Below are 23844 nucleotides of genomic sequence, written 5' to 3'. Positions count from 1 at the left end.
GCTGTGTTTGTCTCTCATTATTCCTAAGTAAAATGAAGGAGGAAGTATTTGTCTGACATTCGTTCTATAGATAAGGTGGGATTGTTCCCATTGTTCTAGAATAGCTCCCACCTGACTCACTGGCCCTTAGCATCCTGGTTCCTAATGGTAAAACACCTGTTTGTTTGAGAACATGTCTGGCGAAACAATCACACATTTAGATAGTGAGATCTTGTGTTGTTTTGAAATTCATTTATATCCTTTTAAACTTACTTGCTGATGCTTCAGCTCTCCAGGCTGGTTATAAATTGAAAATATTCACACACTTTCCACTAGCCCTAAGTATGAAGTGTCATGCTTATCCTTTATTACTGGGGATTTGAGGCATATATCAACACATACCACATTTTATCACAATTACATCAGTGCCTCAGTAGACGCTTCACTCTTGACACATTGCTTGGGTTCTACCATGTCTATTCAACAGCATCCAATGCTAACATAACTAGGAATAAAGGGAACAATGGACAGCAAGGCAGAAATGGTTTCTGTCCATGTGACACAACTCACAATGATAATCAGATGCACGGGATAGTGTGAGTAGAGCTCAGCTAGGACAAAAACGTGCACTTCCCTGTCAGAAAGCTCTGAAGAAATCAAGAGAAAAGCAAGAAAGAGCAGTGTAAGCTCAGCACTTGGAGGGATCCTTCGCCCAGAGGAACTGGGTGGAGACTAAGAACCAGATGTTTGCATGTCTGGAGTAAAGAGCCTTCAGTCCATCGTATCTCAGCAACTTGTAAATGTTCTCATTTCTGCACGAGCAAAGTGAGTAGCAATGTGCATCTAATCTGATTAGAGCTGACTGGCACTAAACATGATTCAGCTTGTCACAACCAGCTCCGGTACTCATAAATAACAGAGAACTGGTATTATTTCTGATGTCACCACAGATACAGTGTGATCATCTGTCATACTCACTCTTCTTCCTACTGGAGTTTGGGGTTTTTTAGTTAAAGCAATACATGGGATGAAACCCTCAACCTTCTGCATTTTTGTCTCATTCTGGTAATGAAATTGCCTGTATCTTCCACTCTGTGTCTCTTACCGGGGCAAGAATCTCCTCAGAGTGTTTTTCACTGACAAACAAAAAGGGGAAAGGCTAACATTATTAACCTGTCACTTCAGCTCTAGATGGTTATTTTGTCTCTAGGTATTTTTCAGTTTTATTTCGTTATATGAAGTAGGAGAGGTAAATGGAAAATATCTGTGGTTCTGCACAGACCAGTCCTAGGAATCCGAAGAGTGGTCATGAGCAGACCACAGCCTTAGGAATCTGAAGAGTAGTCAACAGGTCGACAGTGGGCTCCACTGAGATAGGGAGGCTCTTGGAAAAGGAGGATTGAGTTGTCATATTTCCCTTCAGTAGCTGCAGCCAGTCCGGCCTCCTCTCGACATATTTGCCTTGAACACCCTTCCCTCTGCCATGCCTCACTGCTCAAAAGTCCAAATGTCCTGGGAGGATGCAAGTGAACTAAGTTATCGCTCTAATCTTCCAGCAAGCAGAAAGTTTTATATCAGGCCACCGCACTGATAGCCAGTTGCCTGTAAACTGACTACCCTTTGGTCAAGGGCCTCTGAACAAAACATAAAACAAAGCCTCCAATGGGTTTCCTCTGCTGAAGGTCAAGGGTAGGGAGATATTTTCTTCTGAGTAACTGCAAATATAACTCAGGCTATGATTGGGCTGCACCTGATAGATGTCCCATGCCTTCTGACCTCTGGTGAAAAATAACTGAGAATCACAGAAACAATGTTCAGATGTCATCATAGTGCAACACTGTGATGAGCCACTTTGGAAGTAACAATTTGAAGGAGTGTATGTCAATTCGTGACTGAGGTAAGCTTTGTTTCCTGCTTGTATGTGGAATGTTATCTGTTTTGAGGCAGAGAGGAGTCTTAGGTAGAAGATGAAAATTTTCTGGGGTACGTTCCTATCCTTATAAGGCTGTTGAAGGTGTGATGTCTGGTTATAGCACATGTGGGCTTATCCAGCACTTCTGGTGCAGGCTATGAACTGAATGACTTTGAATTCCTGCTAAGTTCTTAAAGCTGTAAAGCAAATGCTTGCTATTTCTGAAGAACAATGAACATGTATTGATTGCCATTTAAGACTAGCTGGTCACCATTGTAAACTAATGTCTTGCTTACTGCTAGTCTAACGTAGTGACAGTTTAAAAACAGAGGAGTTTTCAAGACTCCTCAAATGAGGAACAAATGAGGAAGTATAAAGATTTCAAATGAATTGAAATGATTCAATATTTTCTTTCTTTAAACGTTTAAAAAAAAATAATCCCACCATGGATATTGTTAAATATAAATATATTACTAAGTATTTATGTGTGCATGTGTCTATATGTGTGCATACACACAAGTGTGTGTGCCTGTGCCCACCTGAAAGCCAGAAGAGGACATTGAATCCCTTGGAGCTAGAGTTATAGGTGTTTTCAGGATGCCCAATTTGTCACATGGGCTCTGAAATCTGAATTCTAATCCTCAAGATTGCGCAACAGGCACTCTTAAACACTGAGCCATCTTCCAGTCCATGACCAGGGACAGTTTTATTTTTATAGTGTGTGTGTGCATGGTGTGTGGTGTGGTGTAGTGTGGTATGTGTGTGTGGGGGGGTGTAGGAACCTGGAGAGACTGGAAGATGGTGTTGGAGTCCCTAGAACTGAAATTTCAGGCTACCTGTTGTGGGTGCTGGAAACCAAACTTGGGTCCTCTGGAGAGCTGGACCTGCTTTTAACATATGATCCATCTTTCTCCCTGATCAGGAATTCTTAAGCTAAAGCTAAATTATTGAAAACAAGAAAAACATATCTTAAATGACTAAACACATCACCCTAGAGTCCTAAACTCCAACTCATACTTTCAGAGGGGGGAATTCTAGGCTGTTTGTTCCAGTGCCTTCAGATTCCAGAATTGGGAAGTGAAGAGAGCTGGTCAGACAGGAGAAATCAGAATGCATATTTCTCACACTCAGTCCTTTCTTCCCCTTATCACACAGCCTAGACAGAACAAGCCATCAGTGTGTGGCAGATGGGCTCAATGATGAGGGTTTCAAGGACAAAGAGTTCACTCTCCAAATGATCAATGTTAGAAGCAGGAAAGTCTACTGTCTCCTACAGAGGAAGAGAGTTTCAGAGTGCACAATGCTCTGTAAGAAAAGAAGAGTGAAACTAGTTTTGCAATGATTACAAAATCACACACTCCATGGTTTATTCAGGCTAGCATAACTGTAAGAAAATGTCACTGTCTTTATTGCATCTCCAGAAAGTGTGTGTGTGTGTGTGTGTGTGTGTGTGTGTGTGCGCGCGCGTGCACACACGCGCGCGTGCGCGCCCTAGCTGGTTCTCAGCATTCCCCTCAATGCCCCTCTTCATCTCCAGGAAGATCCCCTGAATGCAGGTGATGCCCTGGCTGGTTTCAGCCTGTCACTCCAGTGCCTGTCAGAAGTCATTAGCCACTGATTTCTTTGACTAATGTTGCAGCTGATTGTCTGCATTGGGTTCAGACCCTGTAAATGACGCAGAAGCATCCTCTCTGTTCGCCAACTGTGACATGGCTAAAGAGGGCTAGCGTGCCAGCAATCAGAATAAATGTATTTCCAACAAGATTTGACAGTGATTTCAAGCTCACGGTGGCAATCTGACTTTTTATATTTCCTGTATTTGTTATTATGCTAGTAAAAACATCACTATTGCTTTTTTTCTCCAAAGCAAAGCAGTGAACTGAAGCTAGTGCCTAACTTTTCTTATAAAACGGCACGATTTGAGCTTCTCTGGGATATGTGCAACAAATCCCAGGTGTACTGCCTTTTTATAGTGATCCTGGGTTGGGGGGAGCTAAAACCTGTACCCTGGCAGTCAACACTCTTGCAGCTTCTTGTTTGCAGATGATGTTGCAGCTAAATGGGCTTATTCTGACTCTTCTGGTCCTCTGAGATTTGTGGGGAAAACAGGAAGAAATGTTTAAATGTGGCTAAATGATAATAGTTTTGCTCTTTCTTGTCCCCAAATATCCTTGGGTTTGCTGAAGAGCTGGATGGAGAAAATAGCTATGCTTCAAGAGTAGAAGTTGTTGTATAGAGATGGACAAATTCACCTTGTTGCTGCACAAGACACAATCATAGCTAGCGGGTGGGAGCTGCAGATCTTAGCTCAACTCAACCTATAGTTTGTTTATGGCACTATCTGGTGAGCCTGTGGCTATTTTCCCAACAGAATAGTTTCCAGTCAGGAAAGTTGTTTAAATGGAGGCCAGATCAGGGTTTCTCAACAGTGGATCTACTGACATTTTAGGCCAGATAATTCTTTGTTTTGGAGATGTGTTGTGTGTACCGCAGGTCTAGCAACCCTTCCCTGATTATAAACGGCGTGAAGTATTTTCAGATGTTGACAGACGTCCCTCCACTTCAGAAAGGCTAGGTTAGACAAGCATGAAGGAAAAATTAGGGTGTTACTTCACTCAAACCCTTGATAAGTACTTTAAATACCACATCACATAGGATCCTTTTAACGCTCCTTCAAAGGAGGATTTATTCATTTCCATTTACACCTGAGGAATTAAGTTCAGAAAGATGAAGCTACTTGACACATGGCATTCAGTTTATTAGTAGACCTGCTATCGCCTATGGAATTTGGAGGAAATCTGAATACTCAGAGATTTGATTAATGCTTGCACAAGTCCCATGCATGGTCTTATTAATGCTCACACAAGGTCTGTCCATGGCCTTGTCTGTGCCTCCTGAGTAGGAGATCTCTGCCTGCATTACTGAACCAGCTAAGGAAGGGGGGGCACGGAGGTAAATGATAAAAGAAAAAGTATTTTTTAAATACCACCAAATGTGAATTTTGAAAAGAATTGGGGAACTGAGGGGACTTGCTCAATAATCTTGTCTTGAAAATAATGTGGAACTTTGTTCAAGCCCAGAATCCATGTAAAATTACCTTGCTTGGCCATGTAGCTGTAATCTTAGCCCAAAGGCAGATAAAGGAGGAGCTCACTGTCACTGGCCAATTGGTTTTGCCTAATTGCTGAGCTCCAGGCCAATGAGAGACCCTGTCTCAGATGAGGTGGATGGCATTTCTGGGCTTGGCCTCTGGCCTCCATGTGCATAAGCCCTCATATACAGCATACACACATGTTTGGCAAAAAAATGAACCATGTCTTTCCAACTGCCTATGTGGCTCCTGGTTCTGGGGTAAGATTCTCTCAAGCCACAAATAAAATGGTTATCTTCACTTTGGGGAGGGACGTCCTACCAGGGATTCTCCTGGAGGCTGGGAAGGAGAGGAAGAACACTTGTTGTCTAGTGTGCAGACTGCATGGCATGATGTACATAATCAGAGGAACTGAACAACAGTGTTTAGCTTTATTCTTTAGTGAGAAAATTAAATACAAAGAGCTCTCATGGCCTGCATGTTGGAATATGAAACAGGCATGGAAGAACTAAGGCCTGCATCTCTGAGTTAGAGGCTGGGTATTGTGGTTAAATAGGGATCAGGATAAACAAATAGGCCGAATAGATGTTTATTCAGGGAGAAATAACTTACAACCTAGACAGATGAACACCAGCAAGTTCCCGGCTCCTCCTCAGACCTCCTTCCACAGGTCACTTCCGCCCCTGGCTCCACCCCCCAATGGGCGTGGTCGGTGCCCAGAAGGAGACAAAGTGAATATCCCACTACAACTGGGGTCATGCCTCTAGTTCCAGTGGCTCAAGAGGCTACAGCAGGGTTGCTGGAACCATGAGTATGAGGCTAGCTTGGGAAACAGAGTGAGATCCCTTCTGTGAGATCCCTTCTTACAGAAGGGAGGTGGGTGAGCAAGAGAAAGAGGGAATGTGGTAACTAGGAACAAAGAGCATCACTGTATAAGGCCAACAGCGTATGCCTAGGAAAATCCTGCCTCGAATTGTTGCTGATTCTCACTGCTCTATCAGCCCAAAGTTGGGACTAGTAGGCAATATATAAATGTTCTCTGTGGCCAAACAAGTCACCATTGCAAGATTCCCTATGCTTTAAAACAGTGCAGGGGCCACAGTAACAGTTTTATTGAAAAAAAAACAAATAAATTATTTTGGGCATAAAATATATTAATAGCCAGCCTCTAATGTGAGATTCTAGAATGTCATCTAAAAATATGTGGCCCAAAATTAAGTTCCATAGAGTTTCTTCCTACGTGTTTTGTACCTCAATTCAACAAGGTTTCTTACAAATTTAAAGCATCCGGAGGTTCTATCCCATGCCTCAGAATAGGTTGTGAAGTCACCTCAGGTAAAACCAGGTAATTGTCAGCTGTGAGGATGGGATGAAAAAAATATCCTCAGGTTTCTTCAGAGCTTCATTAAGAAACCTAAAAATAAGGATCAAGGCTAATGATTACGTGTTATATATTCCAAAATTGCTAAGGGGGGCTAGAGTGCTTGCTGTGCAGGTGTGGGGACCAGGGTTTAGACCCCCAGCACCCACCCAAAGTCAGATGTGGTAGTGTGCACATGTATAAGCAATTTTCCTGCAGCAAGATGGTAGGCAGAGAACTCCAAGGAAGCATAGGGTCCAGCTTAGCATTACACAGTGCAGACAAGAGCCCTGTTCAAAAGCAGGAGGAAGGTGAGGTCTTTAACCTTTGGTTGTCCTCCGCCATGATACACATTCACACATGTGAACACACATACACACAAAGACAAAAACATTGATAAAAATATATTAAGTAGATTCTTTTTGTTTGTTTTTTGAACATTATTTTCATAGAACAGTAACAAGTTGGAAAGTTGGTAAGTGGACTCCCCAGTTATACACAGAAAAACTGTATCTTATAAATAAGTGCAATCATTTCTAGTCACTTGAAACGATTGAAAATATTTTTTTTAAAACTTAGAACTTTGTGAACTTAACAAGAATCAAATACCAGAGTTGATGTGAACCCATGTGTAGGTCTTACTATGAGGAATCCCTTGTAAACTACAGGAGAGCTCTTCTAATGTGGGGACATGATGGCATCATGGAATTATTTCCCAGATGTTAACTCTGAAGAAATAAAGATGCATGTGACATAAAGGCAGATAGGGAAGGAAGATTGTCTCAAGGATGGAAACAGACAAGCAAATGGGGAGAGGGGCTTCAGTGCAAGTACATAAAAGAAACAAGAGGAAAAAGAATAGGCAAACATCAACGTGTCCTAGTGCTTAAACCCCTCATGCTGCCTAACTGAGACAGAGCACACCAGGCAGCTGTGTGCCCCACCCCCACCAGCTCACCCGCTCAAATGCCATAAAGTGACTTTCTCTAATTCTTTCCTAGAAAATGTGCAAAAAGGATTTTCATAGAGGTCTTTGGAGATTTCCTGTGTCCTCATGTGTGTAATAGGTTGGGTCACATAACAATAAAGGAAGAAGAAAGAGAGGGGATGTTGGTTTCTGTATTTTCCTCTTCTGACCAGAGAGTAGAGTGGGAAATTAAAAAGATGAAATGACAGCACACCAATGATGTCAATGTTAAATTAAATTAAGATCATATGTTTGGCTGTGGCAGCTGTAATCTTTTGATTATCAGGGAGATTGCTGGTAATGAAGTACATTTGTAAGAAATATTTTTAGTGTGTGCTATATACATATAACACTGCAAGACAAGCCTCTCCTAAAATGACAGATTTAGAAAAGGCCCATCCCCTAAATTCATTCTTTACAAAGCTCTATTTATAGAAAGAACCATGATATTTGAACTACTATAGTAGAGCTTTCTAATCTGCCTTATATTACCTTAGGTAATAGTCTCCATATTTTAAAATAATGCTGTAAACCGTTCAATTATTTATTCACACCTACATTATATAAACAGAAAGGTTTGGAGAATTGGGATGGTATGAGGGAAAAAATTCACAAAAGTAAGATTTCACTGTCATGGCTCAAAGAGATGGCTGTGAAACAAACCACAGCACAGACAAAAATAAACCAAGCCAGCATGACTCTTTAATAAACAAAAAAATAGACGTTTAAGAACAACTAATTTTTATCTCGTCTGTTATGTAAAGTGGACAGACTCCACTCAGCATGTTCCTCTCCCTGTAGGTGCTTCGCAGGTACAGTGAAATTGCCACAAGCATGGGCGATGATCTTAACCTGGGGAGAGCCTACGAGGCCATCGCCAAAGTCCTGCAGAGGTAAGTTAGCACAGCCTTGTCCTGCTGTCACTGTGGAGTCACCCAGCTGTGAAAGACTTAAATTGTTCGAGGTCTGTCGCTTTCCATTACTGCCTGCTTAAATTTTAAGCAGTGCCCTTCTTAAGTGACCCTTTGATGGTAAGTTACTTTAAACCAGTGTGGTATTTTTAAAAGATGCATCCAAAGTCATCTTTGTCTGTTCCTCCTTTGAATCTGCTCTCTTTCCTTTTCAGTGAGTTTAGTGATGACCTTGAATGAACCAGAGAAGAGAAAAATCAGGTCATATCTCATAAGTCAGGGTTGCAGAGAGCCTGTATCAGGCGGTGCACCTCGATACATAGTCTTTCCTGAGTTCTTCAGAAGAGTTTCACTTTACACCTCCACCACATTTCTACCATGAAGCAAACCTGGATTAACAGTTGGGTGCAAACCAACTTCCCAACATTTCATCTGAAACAGAAACATGAATACAAGTCTCTATGGACAGCTTCTGATGCCTTTGGTGGGAAACGTGGTGATTGTCCCTCACTGTATTACAGCTACCGTGTGATCTAGTTCACCATTGTTATAGAGCATAATTGTGTGTAAGCCATTCACAATCTTGGTTTTCAGTATATCATCTTAGAGCCAAAATAGAGCCTTACATAATAATAATAACAGTTGCATGTGTAAAATGCACTAAACTGAAACTTCTTCATGTTCATTTCCATTGTAAATATATACAGGGCAGTCTGAAGAGGTGGGGTGTTATTGAAAGATATTTAATGCTTAGATGCTTCATGAACTAAAGGAGAGCTGTTACATATATATTACTGATTAAAAATCACTACTTAAAATAGCCATACCAGCGAAATAGATGGTGTCCTATAAAATATCAGTTAAAACACGGTCACTGTTAGGCAATGTCTAGGAGAAGGTTACTACTGATGAGAGTGTGGGTGTTTACTGGAGAGACAGGGCCAGCCACACATAAGGAAAGCAAACAGCCTGTAAGTGGGCCCTCCAAATGTGCATGGTGACAGTCCTCAAAAGACCACCAGCCATCTCTCGAAATAACAGCTAAGATGAGTATTCAACTGAATATCTGTTTGGACCTATGGACCCTGTATACTTGCCGTCCAGTTCATTTCAACTATTAAATTCCTTACCCCTGGTGTCATCATTGTTGCAGATCAGTAGAAAACAGTTGGGTTTTGTTGGTGGTAGTTTTGTTTGTTTTTATTTGTTTTTTGTTTTATTTATTTATGTATGCATGTTTTATGTGTATGTGGGGTGTGTGTGTGTGTGTGTGTGTGTGTGTGCATGACTGATATCCACAGGAGCCAGAATAGGAGGGGATCAGACCCTCTGGGACTAGAGTTAGAGGTGGTTGTCAGACGTCATGTGGGTACTGGGAACTGAACCTGGTCTTCTGGAATAGCAATCAAGTGCTCTAACTACTGAGCCATCTCTTCATCCCCTAGAAAACAGTCTCACTTTGTAGTAACAAGCCTGGTCTAAGTGTGCACAGTAATATTAATGTGCCCCTTCACATGCTTACAAAATAATTCTTACAAAAGGAAATTTCCTTTGCATCCCACACAGCTAAAGAGATAAAACCCTCAGGAGGATGGTTTCCCTTACAAATCTTTCCTGGGCCTTTACCATGTCACAGGATAAACATTGTGATGGCATTTGGTTACTAATGGCTCTCGAATTTAATTTTGGAACTTCTGGACACTTAAGGTTCACTTCAAATGATCTGCAAAGGTTCGATGGATGTTTGTTTCATCTGGAATTTTTTCCATCTGAACCTCAGAATTTGAATTCTTGATAAATTCTGACACAGATGGTCTATTATGTTTGAGGTGGGAAATGCTATAGCTGTACATGACAGGTGAGGGGGTAGAAGTTTCTTACAAACAGGGAAAACCTTTTTCTTTTATATTATATTATATTCTCAGCAACACTGCAAACAGAGCCCTGGGAATGGCCCAGTCAGGAAAGTGCTTGCTGTGAAAGCATAAAAACCTATGTTCAGATATCCAGCATCCACATAAAGGCTAGGCATGGCTGTACCTACTATAATACCGGTGCTGCAGAGGTCATGACAGATGGATCCCCGGGTTGCTGGAGAGTTAGTCTAATTAATGAGCTCCAGGTTCCAAAAGAGACCCTGTCTCAAAAAATAAAATAGTGTAGAGACACAGGCAATGGTGGTACATGCCTTTAATCCCTGCACTCAGGAGGCAGAAGTAGGCAGATCTCAGTGAGTTCGAGGCTACCCTAGTCTACAAAGTGAGTTCCAGGCCAGCCAGAGCTATACAGAGGAACACTGTGAAAAAAAGAAAGAAAGCTCATGTGGAGTGTAATCAAGAAAAACTCCTGAGAGAGAGAAACACATTTTACTTTTATGCCAAATGCAACTAATTCCATATTCAGAAACTGTAGAAACCTTTACACATTTTTGTGGTCATTTTTGGGAAAACGTTGCTTTGAAAGGTTGTTATTAACTTTGATAAGCATGCCCACACATGTGCAAACACACACAATTACATACATGTGAGCCCTGTTCACAATCCTCAGCTGTCCTTATGGCTTAGCAGGCATTAGACAAAAGATAATGTGAGCAAAATAGAAAAAATGACGGCAGTGGTGGCTGAGAAATAAATCAAGTTGTGTATGCAGCTTAGCATTCCCCCTAAATCTCTTCTTCCCTAACCTGGGTGATGGCACCAGTTTCGTTAATGGCAGCCTATCTCAATAAACATATTTTATCTCTTTAAAGGAAATGGAAGAGGATATCCATGTCTAGGATAAGTGGTATCTAAGGCCATCAGCTGAGTGTGCATGAAAAGTGTGTGAGCTGGAAGCTCCTAGAAAGGCTGTAAGAATTTATACTAAGCTTTCTCTTAGAAACACACCACATTCTCTCAAGGCAGGACTTGGTGATATGGAGTTACCCCTTGGTGTTGCTTGAGCCAGACCTGGTGTGACACACTCAGGGAGCTCCAGTAGTGGACAGCTGTGTTATCTATTAGTGTAAATAATATACACCCCATAAGGACATAAGCCGTGTAAAAGAAAATAAGCATTTGCAAAGCTATTTCCTTCTTACTTGAAATATAAATCAATTCTGAAAGAGCCCTACGATGCTGCTATAAAAGCCAGTTGTGGTTCGTAAAGAAAAAGTGAATTGAGAAATTACCAAGTAATGTTACTATTATTATGATGATGGTTTTGGAGATGATTCAAGTGCATGCGATTTTACTTATAGAGTATGTATTTTGTATATTCTCATTTATGAATTCACTTACTGAAATGCCACAAGTCTTCAACATGATCAGGAAAAGTATTTAAAAGAACCTAGAAAAAGCCCGTGAAACTGTGTTCATGACACATTGGTCAGAGCCGTCCCACTTCTGGACTCACCCATGCCCGTGGGAAATCTCACACACTTGAGTTAAATGATTTCCCGGAAAACTCTCCACATTAGAGATCTTCAAGTCAATCCCAACAAAGTTTCCACTGTGAAAATTACCATTCTGCTATAGCCGAAGATTAATTCCCTCTTGCTTGAGAGAAATGACACGCCCTAGTAATTTTCATATATTCTCTAAAATGGAACATCCAGGCTTCCATGTGAAATTTACTAAAAATGACCAAAAAAAAACTCCACAAGAAACATTTCTATTAATTCATGGAATTAAGAATAGCTTTTTACATTTTCTCCTGTCACTGATCCCATTTGCTTATGACTTTCATCTGTGGCCCACAAACTTGGTAGCACAATCAACAAACCCCTCAGTGGCTGTTTCATCTCTGCTCTATTTGATTTCTTCTCTCTGAGTAAATGATTAAGTTTTCATGCATTGGCTCAACCAAAATCTATGTTCAGTCAACCACATCCTTTATTGATTACTTCTTCAGCAAACACTAGGCCAAGTGTGATCTACATAATTGGACAGTTGTCAGGGGACGTGGGCGTTAACAGTCCTGTTTTCCCAGTTGGAAACTGGAATCACCTTGATAACACAAATATTCTGCCCCATTTCATTCTCATTCTTTGGACCGAGGAGTCCTGGTCCTCAGAATATATGTTTTTAAGTCTCTAAGGTCTGGTTGAATGAATTTAATGATTATACCATATAATCTGATGTTGAAGCTGCACCTGTGCACTGCATATAGGAAAACTGGAATTAATATTTGTTTAACATTTAACCTTGTCTTTGAACTTATATAATCTGTAGCCTTTCTCTAGGAAAAAAAAATGTTTTCCCCCTCTCCCAAACCAGCTTCTAAATGTGTGTTAACACCCACATTTAAAGCCTTCCCTCCACCCTGTATTGTTTATGTCCCAGTTGTTGGGTTGATATCCTAGACTGAGGATGGGAGTGGAGTATTCAACTTGTGATGAGAAGGCTGGCTTCCCCTAGCATTGCTTTAGAACAAGGCCTGGGTAATTCTGCATGCCTGGGGAATCTGTGGCATGTCAGCAGCTGGAAAGAAGTCAAAACACCCCGCATCCCCTGTATTTATACCATTTGGGTTCTTTTTTTCTACCCAACTTTTTGTACTGCTATTTGAGTATGATATAATTTAACCATCCTCAGCAGACCAAACCTAATGTAAACTGTACTTCTATCCAAACCATGCCCACTTTTGAAAGAACATTAAACACAAGTACACTTTGGTGGGCCTATTTTAGCTAAATACCAAGAACAATTTTTTCCTATGGCTTTAAAATGGTCTATAAAGATGTCTCCTTCTTTTCCTGGGACATAATAGAACAGAAAAGAGCTTGAAAAGTTAACATCAGTTTAATAAAATATTCTTAGCCCTAAAATATTATTTTACTCTATATTTCATAGTTATTTATTTACACTTTATTTCTTGGCTTACATGTTTTATTTGTATTCATTTTAAATATCAATATTTAATACTCATTTCAATACATTTTAGTTTGTTGTAGACAGTTAAATGTTTTACTTTTTTATGACTATGTAATTTAACCTCCTCTTTCTTCCTTCTAAACCCTCTCGTGTACTGCCCAGCCCCTTGCTCTTTAAAGCCCCTTGCTTTTTAAATTGTTCTTACATGTATTTGTGTGCGTGTATGTACATTTTGCATGTATGTGTGTGTGTGCATATGTGCGGGTGTGTGTATGTGTGTGTAGATAGATTAGTTATATATTCCTAAGTACATAAATACAATCTGCTCAGTTTGTGTTAGCAATCCCAAACAAAGAAATATAGGTAACTAAGAAATGCTGAGAGCTGGAGAAATAGTCTTCCCTAAGGAAAAGCATACCAACTGATTATCTAAAAGCAAATGATCGTCCCTTAAAATGTATGAATACAGACAAATATTTAAAGTAAAATAGTTAGTGACCCCCTTTATATTTTAATATATACTCCATAAGCAGTATGACTTTTCTATGGAATTGACCTATACCTCACTCTGGAAAAGAAGTCATGATTTTGGGATGAAAATGATGTACATGGGAAGATGAAAGACAGAAATCACAACTTTGAGGAACATGAAATTCCATTTTTTTCTGCTCTGTAGAGTATTGGTTTGCTAACAAGAAAGAAAGAGAGAAAGAAAGAGAGAGAGAAAGAAAGAAGGAAGGAAGGAAGGAAGAAAGAAAGAAAGAAAGAAAGAAAGAAAGAAAGAAAGAAAGAAAGAAAGAAGAAAGAAAGATTCGATAGGCTCTGATGGCCAGGGCTTCATGTGTCTGTGGACAGAGCCCTCACTAGAATCTCAGCATTCAGTTATTTTGTGGTGGGGATTTTCAGAGTGGATGCTTAGCTACACTGAGTTTGTCTCTCATGGTAGACAATCTCTAACAGAGCTTGTGGTTGCCATCACCTTTAATTCACGGACAGCCATTGTTGAATCCCTGCCATATACCCAGCTGCCATTTCCACTGCTTTCTCCTCAGAGCTATTCTTAATCATGTTAAACAGACAGAAATGGGAGTTTTCTCTAGGTCTATAACGTTAACGTTATTAAAATTATTCATCCAAAGAACAAAAGAAGATATGCCGTGTATATGATTGACCTGGCTCCTTCTAATTAATGGCCACAACCTGGGAACTTTAAAGCCATCTGGCTTCTTTTATTATTATTATTATTATTATTATTATTATTATTATTATTATTATTATTTTACATATTGATCCCAGTTTCCTCTCGCTCTCTCTCTCCCACCTTACCATTCCACCCCCGCCAACCAACCACCCTCCCGCCCTACCCTCCCCCCGCCACATGTACCCTGATGCCCTCCAGGAGGGGTCATCTAAATCTGTCAAGTCATTTGGAGCAGGGACTAGGCCTTCTCTCCTGCCTCTAGGTTAAGGGAATATCCATCCCTCCATGAGGGATGTGCTCCCAAAGTCCTTTTGTGTACCATGAATACATCCTGGTTCTACTGTTTGAGGTCCCTTAGACTGCTCAGTCTTCTAGCTGAGACCCATGTTCAAGGGGTCTGAGTCAGTGCCATGCTGGATTCCCAGCTATCAGTCTGGGGACCCATTAGCTCCTCCTTGCTCAGGTCAGCTGTCTCTGTGTTTCTGCAACCTGGACTTGTCCTCCCTCTCTGCTTCAGGATTTCAGTTCAGCTCAGTGTTTAGTTGTGGGTGTTTGCTTCCGTCGGGTATTAGATGAGGGCTCCATGGTAGTGAATAAGTTAGTCGTTGATCTCATTATCAGGGAAGGGCATTTGTGGTAGCCATTCCAATGCTGCTCAAATTGTTAGTTGGGGTCAGTTTTGTAGGTCTCTGGACATTTCTCTAGGCTCAGTTTTATCTTCAAACCTTAATGGCTCCTTTTTTTATGGTCTCTCTTTCTCCTAGTTCCCTCTCCATTCACTGTCCCCCCAACCCCCACACTTCCCATATGCTCAGGAGATATTGTCCCTTTCCCCTTCTATGATGGACTTTATATGAATCTCTTAGAATCCTCCTTATATCCTAGTTTCTCTGGTGGTGTGAATTATAGGCTGGTAATCCTTTGCTCTATGTCTAAAATCCATATATGAGCAAGTACATACCATGTTCCTCTTTTTGTGACTGGGTTACCTCATTCAGGATGGTTTCTTCAAGTGTCATCCACTTGCCTGTGAATTTCAAGAGTCCACTGTTTTTTCCTCAGAGTAGTATTCCATTAAATATACCACATCTTCTTTATCCATTCTTCAGTTGAGGGGCATCTAGGTTGCTTTCAGGTTCTAGCTATTACAAATAATGTTGCTATGAACATAGTTGAGCATGTCTTTGTTACATGGATGTGGGTCATTTGGGTATATGCCTAAGAAGAGTCCTGTGGTAGACTCATTCCCATTTTCCTGAGGAACCGCAATACAGATCTCCAAAATGGCTGTACAAGTTTGCACTCCCGCCAGCAATGGAGGAGTGTTCCCCTTTCACCACATCCTCTCCAGCAAATGTTGTTATTGGGGTTTCTAATTTTACCCATTCTGGCAGGAGTAAGATGATATCTCAAAGTTGTTTTGATTTGCATTTTCCTGATAGCTAAGGATATTGAGCACTTTTTTAAGTGTCTTTCAGCCTTTTTGATTTCCTCTATTGAGAGTTCTTTATTCAGTTCTGCACCCCATTTATAATAGGGTTATTTGGTGTTTTGGTGACTAGTTTCTTGAGTTCTTTGTGTATTTTGGAGATCAGCCCTCTGTCCGATGTGGGATGGGTGAAGATTTTTCCCAGTCTGTGTGATGCCATGTGGTCTTGTTGACTGTGTCCTTTGCCTTAAAGAAGCGTCTAAGTTTCAGGAGGTCTCATTTATTAAGTGTTGATCTCATGTCTGTGCTACTGGGGTTATGTTCAGGAAGTGGTCTCCTGTACCAATTTGTTCTAGGGTACCTCCCACTTTCTCTTCTAAGAGGTTCAGTGTGGCTGGATTTATGTTGAGGTCTTTGATCCATTTGGACTTGAGTTTTGTGTATGGCAATAGACATGGGTCTATCTGCAGCCTTCTATACCATCATCCATTTGTGCCAGCACCATTTGTTGAAGATGCTTTCCTCCTCCCATTGTATACTTTTAGCTGTCAAAAATCAGGTGTTCATAGGTGTGTGAGTTAACATCAGAACTTTTGATTCAATTCCATTAGTCTAATTGTCTATTTTTGTGCTAATACCAGGCTGTTTTCAGGACTATAGCTCTGTAGTAGACTTAAAGTCAGGGATGATGATGACTCCTGAAGTTCTTTTATTGTACAGGGTTATTTTGGCTATCCTAGGTCCTTTGCTTTTCCATATAAAGTTAATTATCCTTTCAAGGTCAGTGAAGAATTGTGCTGGGATTTTAATGGGGATTGCATTGAATCTGTAGATTGCTTTTGGCAAGATTGCCATTTTTACTATGTTTATCCTACCTATCCAAGAGCATGGAAGATCTTTCTATTTTCTGGTATCTTAATTTCTTCCTTTAAAGATACAAAGTTCTTATTATGTAGGTCTTTCACTTGTTTGGTAAGCATTACCCCAAGATCCTTTAAGTTGTTTGTGGTTATTGTAAAGTGTGATGTTTCTCTGATTTCTTTCTCAGCCCCTTTGTTGTCTGAATAATATAGTGCTACTGATTTTTTTGAGTTTATCTTGTATCCTGCTACTTTGCTGAAGGTGTTTATCACCTGGTAGAGTTTTTCAGGTCGCTTATGTAAACTATCATACCATCTGCAAATAGAGACAGTTTGACTTCTTCCTTTCCAATTTGTATCCCCTTGATCTCCTTTTGTTGTCTCGTTGTTTTAGCTAGGAATTCAAGTACAATATTGAAGAGATATGGAGAGAGAGGGCAGCCTTGTCTTGTTCCTGATTTTACAGGAATCACCTTAAGCTTTTCTCCATTCAGTTTGATGTTGGCTTTTGGTTTACTGTATATTGCTTTTATTGTGTTTAGGTATGTTCCTGTTATCCCTGATCTCTCCAAGACCTTTATCATGAAAAGGTGTTGAATTTTGTCAAAGGCTTTTTCAGCATCTAGGGAGATGATCATGTGGCTTTTCTTTTTCAGTTTGTTTATATGGTGGATAATGTTGATATATTTTCATATGTTAAACCATCTCTGCCACCCAGGGATAAAGTCTACTTGGTCATGGTGAATGATTTCTCTGATGTATTCTTGGATTCGGTTTGCCAGTATTTTATTGAGTATTTTTGCTTCAATGTTCATGAGGGATATTGGTCTGTAGTATTCTTTCTTAGTTGTGTCTTTGTATGGTTTGGGTACCAAGGTGATTGTGGCCTCGTAAAAAGATTTTTGTAATGAACATTCTGTTTCTATTGTGTGGAACAATTTTAGTGGTATTGGTATTAGCTCTTCCTTGAATTTCTGGTAGAATTCTGCACTGAAGTCATCTGACCCTGGGCTTTTTCTTTTTTCTTTTGTTGTTGTTGTTGTTATTGTTGGAAGGCTTTTGATGACTGCTTTATTTCATTAGGGGTTATAGCTCTATTTAAGTTGTGTGTCTGTACTTGATTTAATTTTGGTAAGTGATAGTTATCCAGAAATTTGTCCATTTCCTTTGAATTTTCAAATTTTTTGGAGTACAGTACAGGTTTTCAAAGTATGAACTGAAAATTGTCTGGATTTTCTCAGTGTCCATTGTTATGTCCCCCTTTTTGTTTCTGATTTTGTTGATTTGCATGTTCTCTCTCTGCTTTTTGGTTAGATTTGATAAAGGTTTGTCTGTCTTGTTGATTTCCTCTAAAAACCAACTCTTTGTTGCATTGATTTTTTTTTGTATTGTTTTCCTGGTTTCTACTTTATTGATTAGAGCCCTCAAATTATTTCCTGGCATGTACTCCTCCAAGGTGAGTTTGCTTCTTTTTGTTCAAAAGCTTTCAGTTGTGCTATTAATTCTCCAATGTTACTATCCTCTGTTTTCTTCATATGGGCACTTACTGCAATGAACTTGCCTCGTAACAGTGCTTTCAAGGTGTCCCTTAAGTTCGGGTATGTTGTGTCCTCATTCTCGTTGAATTCTAGGAAGTCCTTAATTTCTTTCTTTATTTCTTCTTTGACCCAGGGTTGATACTATTCTGCATTGTTCAGTTTCCATTTGTTTATAGGGTTTCTACGATTAGTGTTGTTGTTGAATTCCAACTTTAATGCATGGTGGTCTGATAACATATAGGGTACTAAATCAAATTTTTTATATCTGTTGAGATTTGTTATGTTGCTGAGTATGTGATTGATTTTAGAGAAACTTCCATGTGGAGCAGTGAAGAAGGTATATTCTTTTGTGTTTAGATGCAGTGTTTTATAGATGTTTGTTAAACCCAATTGAGATATAACTTCTGTTAGTTTTTTGTTTCTTTGTTAAGTTTCTGTCTGGTGGTCCTGTCTAGTGGTGAGGGTGGGGTGGTGTTAAAGTCTCCCGTTATGAGTATGTGAGGTTTTATGTGAGCTTTGAGTTTTAGTAGCATTTCTTTTATGAATGTGAGTGCCTTTGTATTGGGGGCAGAGATGTTCAGAATTGAGACTTTGTTCTGATGGATTTCTCCTGTGACAAATAGAGGAAATGATCTTCTTCATCTCTTTTGATTGATTTAGGTTTGAAGTCTAACTTGTTAGCTATTAGGATAGCTACACCTGCTTGTTTCTTGTGTCCATTTGATTGGAAGATCTTTTCCCAACCCTTTACCCTGAGGTAATGTCTGTCTTTGAAGCTTAGATGTGTTTCTTGTATGCAGCAGAAGGATGGATTCTGTCTTTGTATCCATTCTGTTAACCTGTGTCTCTTTATAGGCAAGTTAAGATCATCAATGCTAAGGGAAAGTTAATGCGTGTTTGTTTTAGATTTGTTTTTGGCAGTGGTATTGTGAATATATTTGCCCTGCTTTACCCTTGGGTTCTGGTAAAGTGGGATTATCTATTGCCTATGTCTTTGTGAGCATAGTTAACGTCCTTGGGTTGGAGTTTTCCTTCCAGAACTTTCTGTAGAGCTGGATTTGTAGATACGTATTGTGAGAATCTGGCTTTGTCATTAAATATCTTGTTTTCTCCGTCTATGGTCATTGAGAGTTTTGCTGGGAATAGTAGCCTGGGCTGGCATATGTGGACTCTTAGTACTTGTAGAACATCTATCCAGGACCATCTGGCCCTGAGAGTTTCCATGGAGAAGTCAGGTATAATTTTGATATGTCTGCTTTTATATGTTACCTGGCCTTTTCCCTTTGCTGCTCTTAATATTCTTTGTTTATTCTGTATGTTAGGCGTTTTGATTATTATGAGTTGAGGTATCTTTTTTCTTTGGTCCAGTCTTTTTGGTGTTTGGTATACTTCTTGTACTTTCATGGGCATGTCCTTCTTCAGATTGGAGAAGTTTTCTTCAATGATTTTGTTGAATATGTTTTCTGCACCTTTGAGCTGAGCTTCCTCACCTTCCTCTATGCCCATTATTGGTCTTTTCACAGTGTCCCATATTTCCTGGATGTTTGTGTTAAGGATTTGTTGGATTTAAGATTTTCTTTGGTTGATGAATCTATTTCATCTAGTTTATCTTCAGTGCCTGAGATTCTCTCTCCCATCTCTTGAATTCTGTTGGTTATGTTTATGTCTGTAGTTCCTGATCATTTGCCCAGTTTTTCTATTTCCAACATTCCTTCAGTTTGTGTTCTTTATTGTCTCTATTTCAGTTTTCAAGTCTTGAACTGTTTCCTTCACCTGTTTGTTTTTTTCATGGCTTTCTGTACTTTAAGAGATTTGTTCATTTCTGCCAATTTTTTGTTTGTTTTTTGTTCCATTTCTTTAAAGGGTTTCTTACATCGTCTTTGAGGGCCTCTATCATTTTTATAAAGATATTTTTTAAGTCATCCTCTTCTGCTTCAACTGCTTTGGAGTGTTCAGGTCTAGTTGGCATAGGTCCCTAGATTCTGGTGGTGTCATGCTTGTCTTTCTATTGTTAGGTGTTTTCTTGTATTGCCATCTTCTCCCAGTAGGTGCAGGTGGGGTCTCTCTATATATATATATCTGTGGTACTCCCCAGGTGGGCTTAGATGGGTCAGAAGTTCAATGTCTGTAGCTCTGAGTGGTCCAAGCTCTCTAGGAGGTCTCTCCTCAGGCAGGAAGGGACTCAACATGGTCCTGTGAGGATGGGTGAATCTTTGGGAGGGGCCTGGAACTCCAGCAGAGGACTGGCAGTGGGGGTCAGAGTTCAGGCAGGCAGGGACTCAGGGTCATCCCATGTGGATAGGCAGGTCTAGTGTGCTCAGAGCAGCTCCAGGACGTTCCCCGAAGGTGGCTGTCATCTGGCTTCTTTATGAACAAACTACTTGATAGATTAAAAAAAATGTCACCATCCAGAGCTTGAGAACACGTGCAATAGCCTGTTTCCAGCAAGTGCCCATTAAAAAGCTTGGGCACCTCCTTGTTTCATATTCTTTTGACTCACCCCAAAAGCACCACAACATTGCAGATTTGAAGATATATTTTGTCATTTGAAAGAGCCAAAAAAATTAGAGTCACACTTAGAAAATAATTTGTTGTTTTGTTTTTTTTTTTTTTTTCAAGATAGAGTTTCTCTGTGTAGCTTTGGAGCCTGTCTGGAACTTATTCTGTAAACCAGACTGGTCTTGAACTCACAGAAATCCTCCTGCCTCTGTCTCCCTATTGCTGGGATTAAAGGCATGTGCCATCACTGCCTGGCCTTGGAAAACAACTTTTTAAAAAGAAAAGAATTAAGAGAAAGGAAAGGAAAGGCAAAATAAAAGAGAGAGATAGGAGGGAGGGAGGGAAGGAGGGAGGGAGGGAAAGAGAAAAGAAGGAAGGAAAGAAGAAAGGAAGGAGAAATTTCTACATATTATATTACTTCAGGACAAAATCCACTAACTTATTTATGAAGAGTGTCACCACTGTGCTATGACAGAGCTCTCTAAAGAACAGTCACAAACATCATCTGCCTTCTCAGCAGGTGCTGACCCCTTGAAGGAAACTGTCCTCCTTTGTATGCTAAGAACAGCTGGGGACAGGAAAGGCAGATGTGCAGTTCAGAGGAAAACCAGAGCCCTCCAGAATAGAGACTTGCCAAACACGGGTGCAGATCAGATCATACCTAGTGGCAGATGAGACACACCCAAGGTAGTCATTCTTTGTAGGGGAGAGCAAGACACTGAATGTAAGTCCAGAGAAAACCCTGGGCTCAATTTCAGAGTAAGATTAGAAACAGAGTAAGGCACCTGAAAAAGGAGAGAACAGAGAGTGTAGGTATGTGCAGGACACCGAAGGACGACGAACATTTGGAGAAAGACTCTGGTGCTCATTAACAGTGGTGGCCCCTTCCCTGCATGTTTACCTAGGTGAGGGCAGAGGAGGAAGTAGTCTGTGGTCAGCAAAGTGTACTAAATGTTACTTACAGTTAGAAATGCAAGGGTGGCTGCTTCAGTGTGTATTACAGTTTATCTAACGTCTATGAATGCTTCAAGGTCAGGATTGTGCTCATGAGAGTTGATCTTAAGTTCCTTCTAATTGCCTTTCAAGACCAAGTTTACCCTTCAGCCCTTAGCCTTGTTCTTAACATAGATTGTCAAATGAATGTGCTCCAGGGTTTTAGTGACTGTGTGTTATGTGTAGTGGCTGTCACAGTTACCACTGCACAATGATTTCTAGGACACTCATCTCACCAAATTGACAGTGAAACTATTTGATGTTAGGACATCCACTAGACTTTGAACGTTCTGGGCTTGCTTGCTTGTTTGTTTTGGGACATGGTTTCATGTACCTCAAGCTTGCTTGTAACTTACAAGGATGACCTTGAACTTCTGATGCCATCATCTCTACCTCCTGAGTAGTAGGATGACACACGGTTCATGCTGAGCAGGCCCACTGTCCTTCCAGCTGAGCTGTGTTCCCTTCTCATTAAGTCCCCTACTGATACTGAAAGTAGTTGTGAAATGTCCACATGGCTGAGGCTCCCTCTGCTTCCTGATGCTTAGCTGTGTAGTTCCCCAATCCAGCTTTCAGCCATGCCTTCCATCAGTAGTATCTACATGACTGGTGCATGCTGTGTACTCTGCCAGAAAGTGCATGTGTCCTTGAGCATTTTGCTACAATACTTATATTGAGAACTGCAGTTTTGCTGCTGAGAGACACAAGGACAATAATCGTGTGTGTGTGTGTGTGTGTGTGTGTGTGTGTGTGTGTGTGTGTTTGAGAGAGAGAGAGAGAGAGAGAGAGAGGGAGGTGCTGACTCACTCTTCACTCACTCACTATGCTATGTAACACTGACTAGCGTATAACTTAACTGTGTAAACCAGGCTAGCCTGAAACTCAGATCCTCCCAAATTCTGGGATTAAAGGAGTGTACTACCCATCTAGTATTTTTACTTTTAATGTACTTTTTAGAAGTTTTAAAGGAGATTTGTTGACACAATTCATAAAATATTATTCAAATTATCCCTTTTAATTCCATAGCTCAGTGGTTTTAATGCTTTCACAGACTTGTGTAGCCATGACTTCTAATTTCAGGGACTTCCCATTAACCCTCAAAGAAATCCCGTATGGATCATTAACTACCTTCATCCCCTTCCCTCAGCCTCTAGCAACCACTAGCCTACTTCCTAGTGGATAGGTTATGCACCCAAGTGCTCATCCCTAAAAAACAAACATGAGCAACACTAAATGGCACTAAATGGACTCTTAGCAGGCAGGGTGTGTGTGTGTGTGTGTGTGTGTGTGTGTGTGTGTGTAAAATGTTGTTGAAGGGGATGAGGTTATGAATTTTGGGAGAGAATGAAGGGCACATGGGAGGAGTTAGAGTAGGGCAAGGATGGGGTGGAAATGTATAATTTTTTTGAAAAATCCTTAAGAAATTTTGCTCATTGTATACCCTGACAGACATAAGTTATATCTGCTCCTACATATGAGTGTGTTGTGTGACATCCTGAACCATGTGTGTGTCTGCTCATGCAGTGTGCATTGTAAGTCTAAGCATCTGACCAGCACCCCACACTTTTTACAGCAAAGACACAAAATTCCTTCTTTTCACAACAATGAAATACATAATGGTTTCCCATTTCATTCTAGCCAAGGACAGATGACAGAAGCAATTAATTATCTGGAAAAGGTTGTGGAAATTGCAAGAAACAACTTCCAAAGCCTCGATGTGATACGAGCATGCACGATGCTTGGCGACATCTACAATGAAAAAGTGAGTTGTGTGTCCCTTGTTTTGGAAAAGCTTGCAAAGTGTTCTCCTTTTATGCCTGCTGCCTCACAGCCAATGTGAGAAACAGCTGAGACTTCAGGGTGTACATAAACAGAAGGAAGGAGCGACCAGAAATACCTCCCCTACTCATGTGGTGCTGTACAGCGACACCAGCAGTGACCATGCTGTTCAGTATTGCAAGTGACTGAGTGTGAGGAACAATGAAAGACTTACATTCAAAGGCACTTCATGACAACCATTGGCTCTTCTCAGCCTACTCTGTCACTCCTCTCTTAGTCCAAATTCTTATTTCTTTTTAACCCAGTTGGGATGCTCCTTATTAAGCCCCTATCGGGTGAAGAACAGAAATCCTAAGAATGATCCCAAAGGGAATGTGGAGTGGGGTTTTCACAGCATCCCAGAAGCCATGATTTACTAAAGCAACAGTGGTAAAACCATTTTCATTATCTTCAGTTGCCCAGGGTCTCCTTT

At 40.5% G+C, this 23844-nt stretch overlaps 1 protein-coding gene across 1 annotated transcript in view; it reads left to right on the top strand.

Moving 5' to 3' along the window:
* Ttc29 (tetratricopeptide repeat domain 29) overlaps window positions 1-23844 on the top strand; it is a 187262-nt gene that overhangs the window by 87553 nt on the left and 75865 nt on the right. The window contains exons 7-8 of the mRNA XM_051205881.1: window positions 8111-8202; window positions 23232-23355. Coding sequence (XP_051061838.1) covers window positions 8111-8202; window positions 23232-23355 — 216 coding nt within the window. The remainder of the gene's footprint in view (window positions 1-8110; window positions 8203-23231; window positions 23356-23844) is intronic.

The sequence above is a fragment of the Phodopus roborovskii genome, unplaced genomic scaffold, assembly GCF_943737965.1.
Source record: "Phodopus roborovskii unplaced genomic scaffold, PHOROB, whole genome shotgun sequence".
NCBI classification, from domain to species: Eukaryota; Metazoa; Chordata; class Mammalia; order Rodentia; family Cricetidae; genus Phodopus; species Phodopus roborovskii.
The sequence above is the reverse complement of the archived record's forward strand: the minus strand, read 5'-3'. Positions and strand labels throughout refer to the sequence as shown.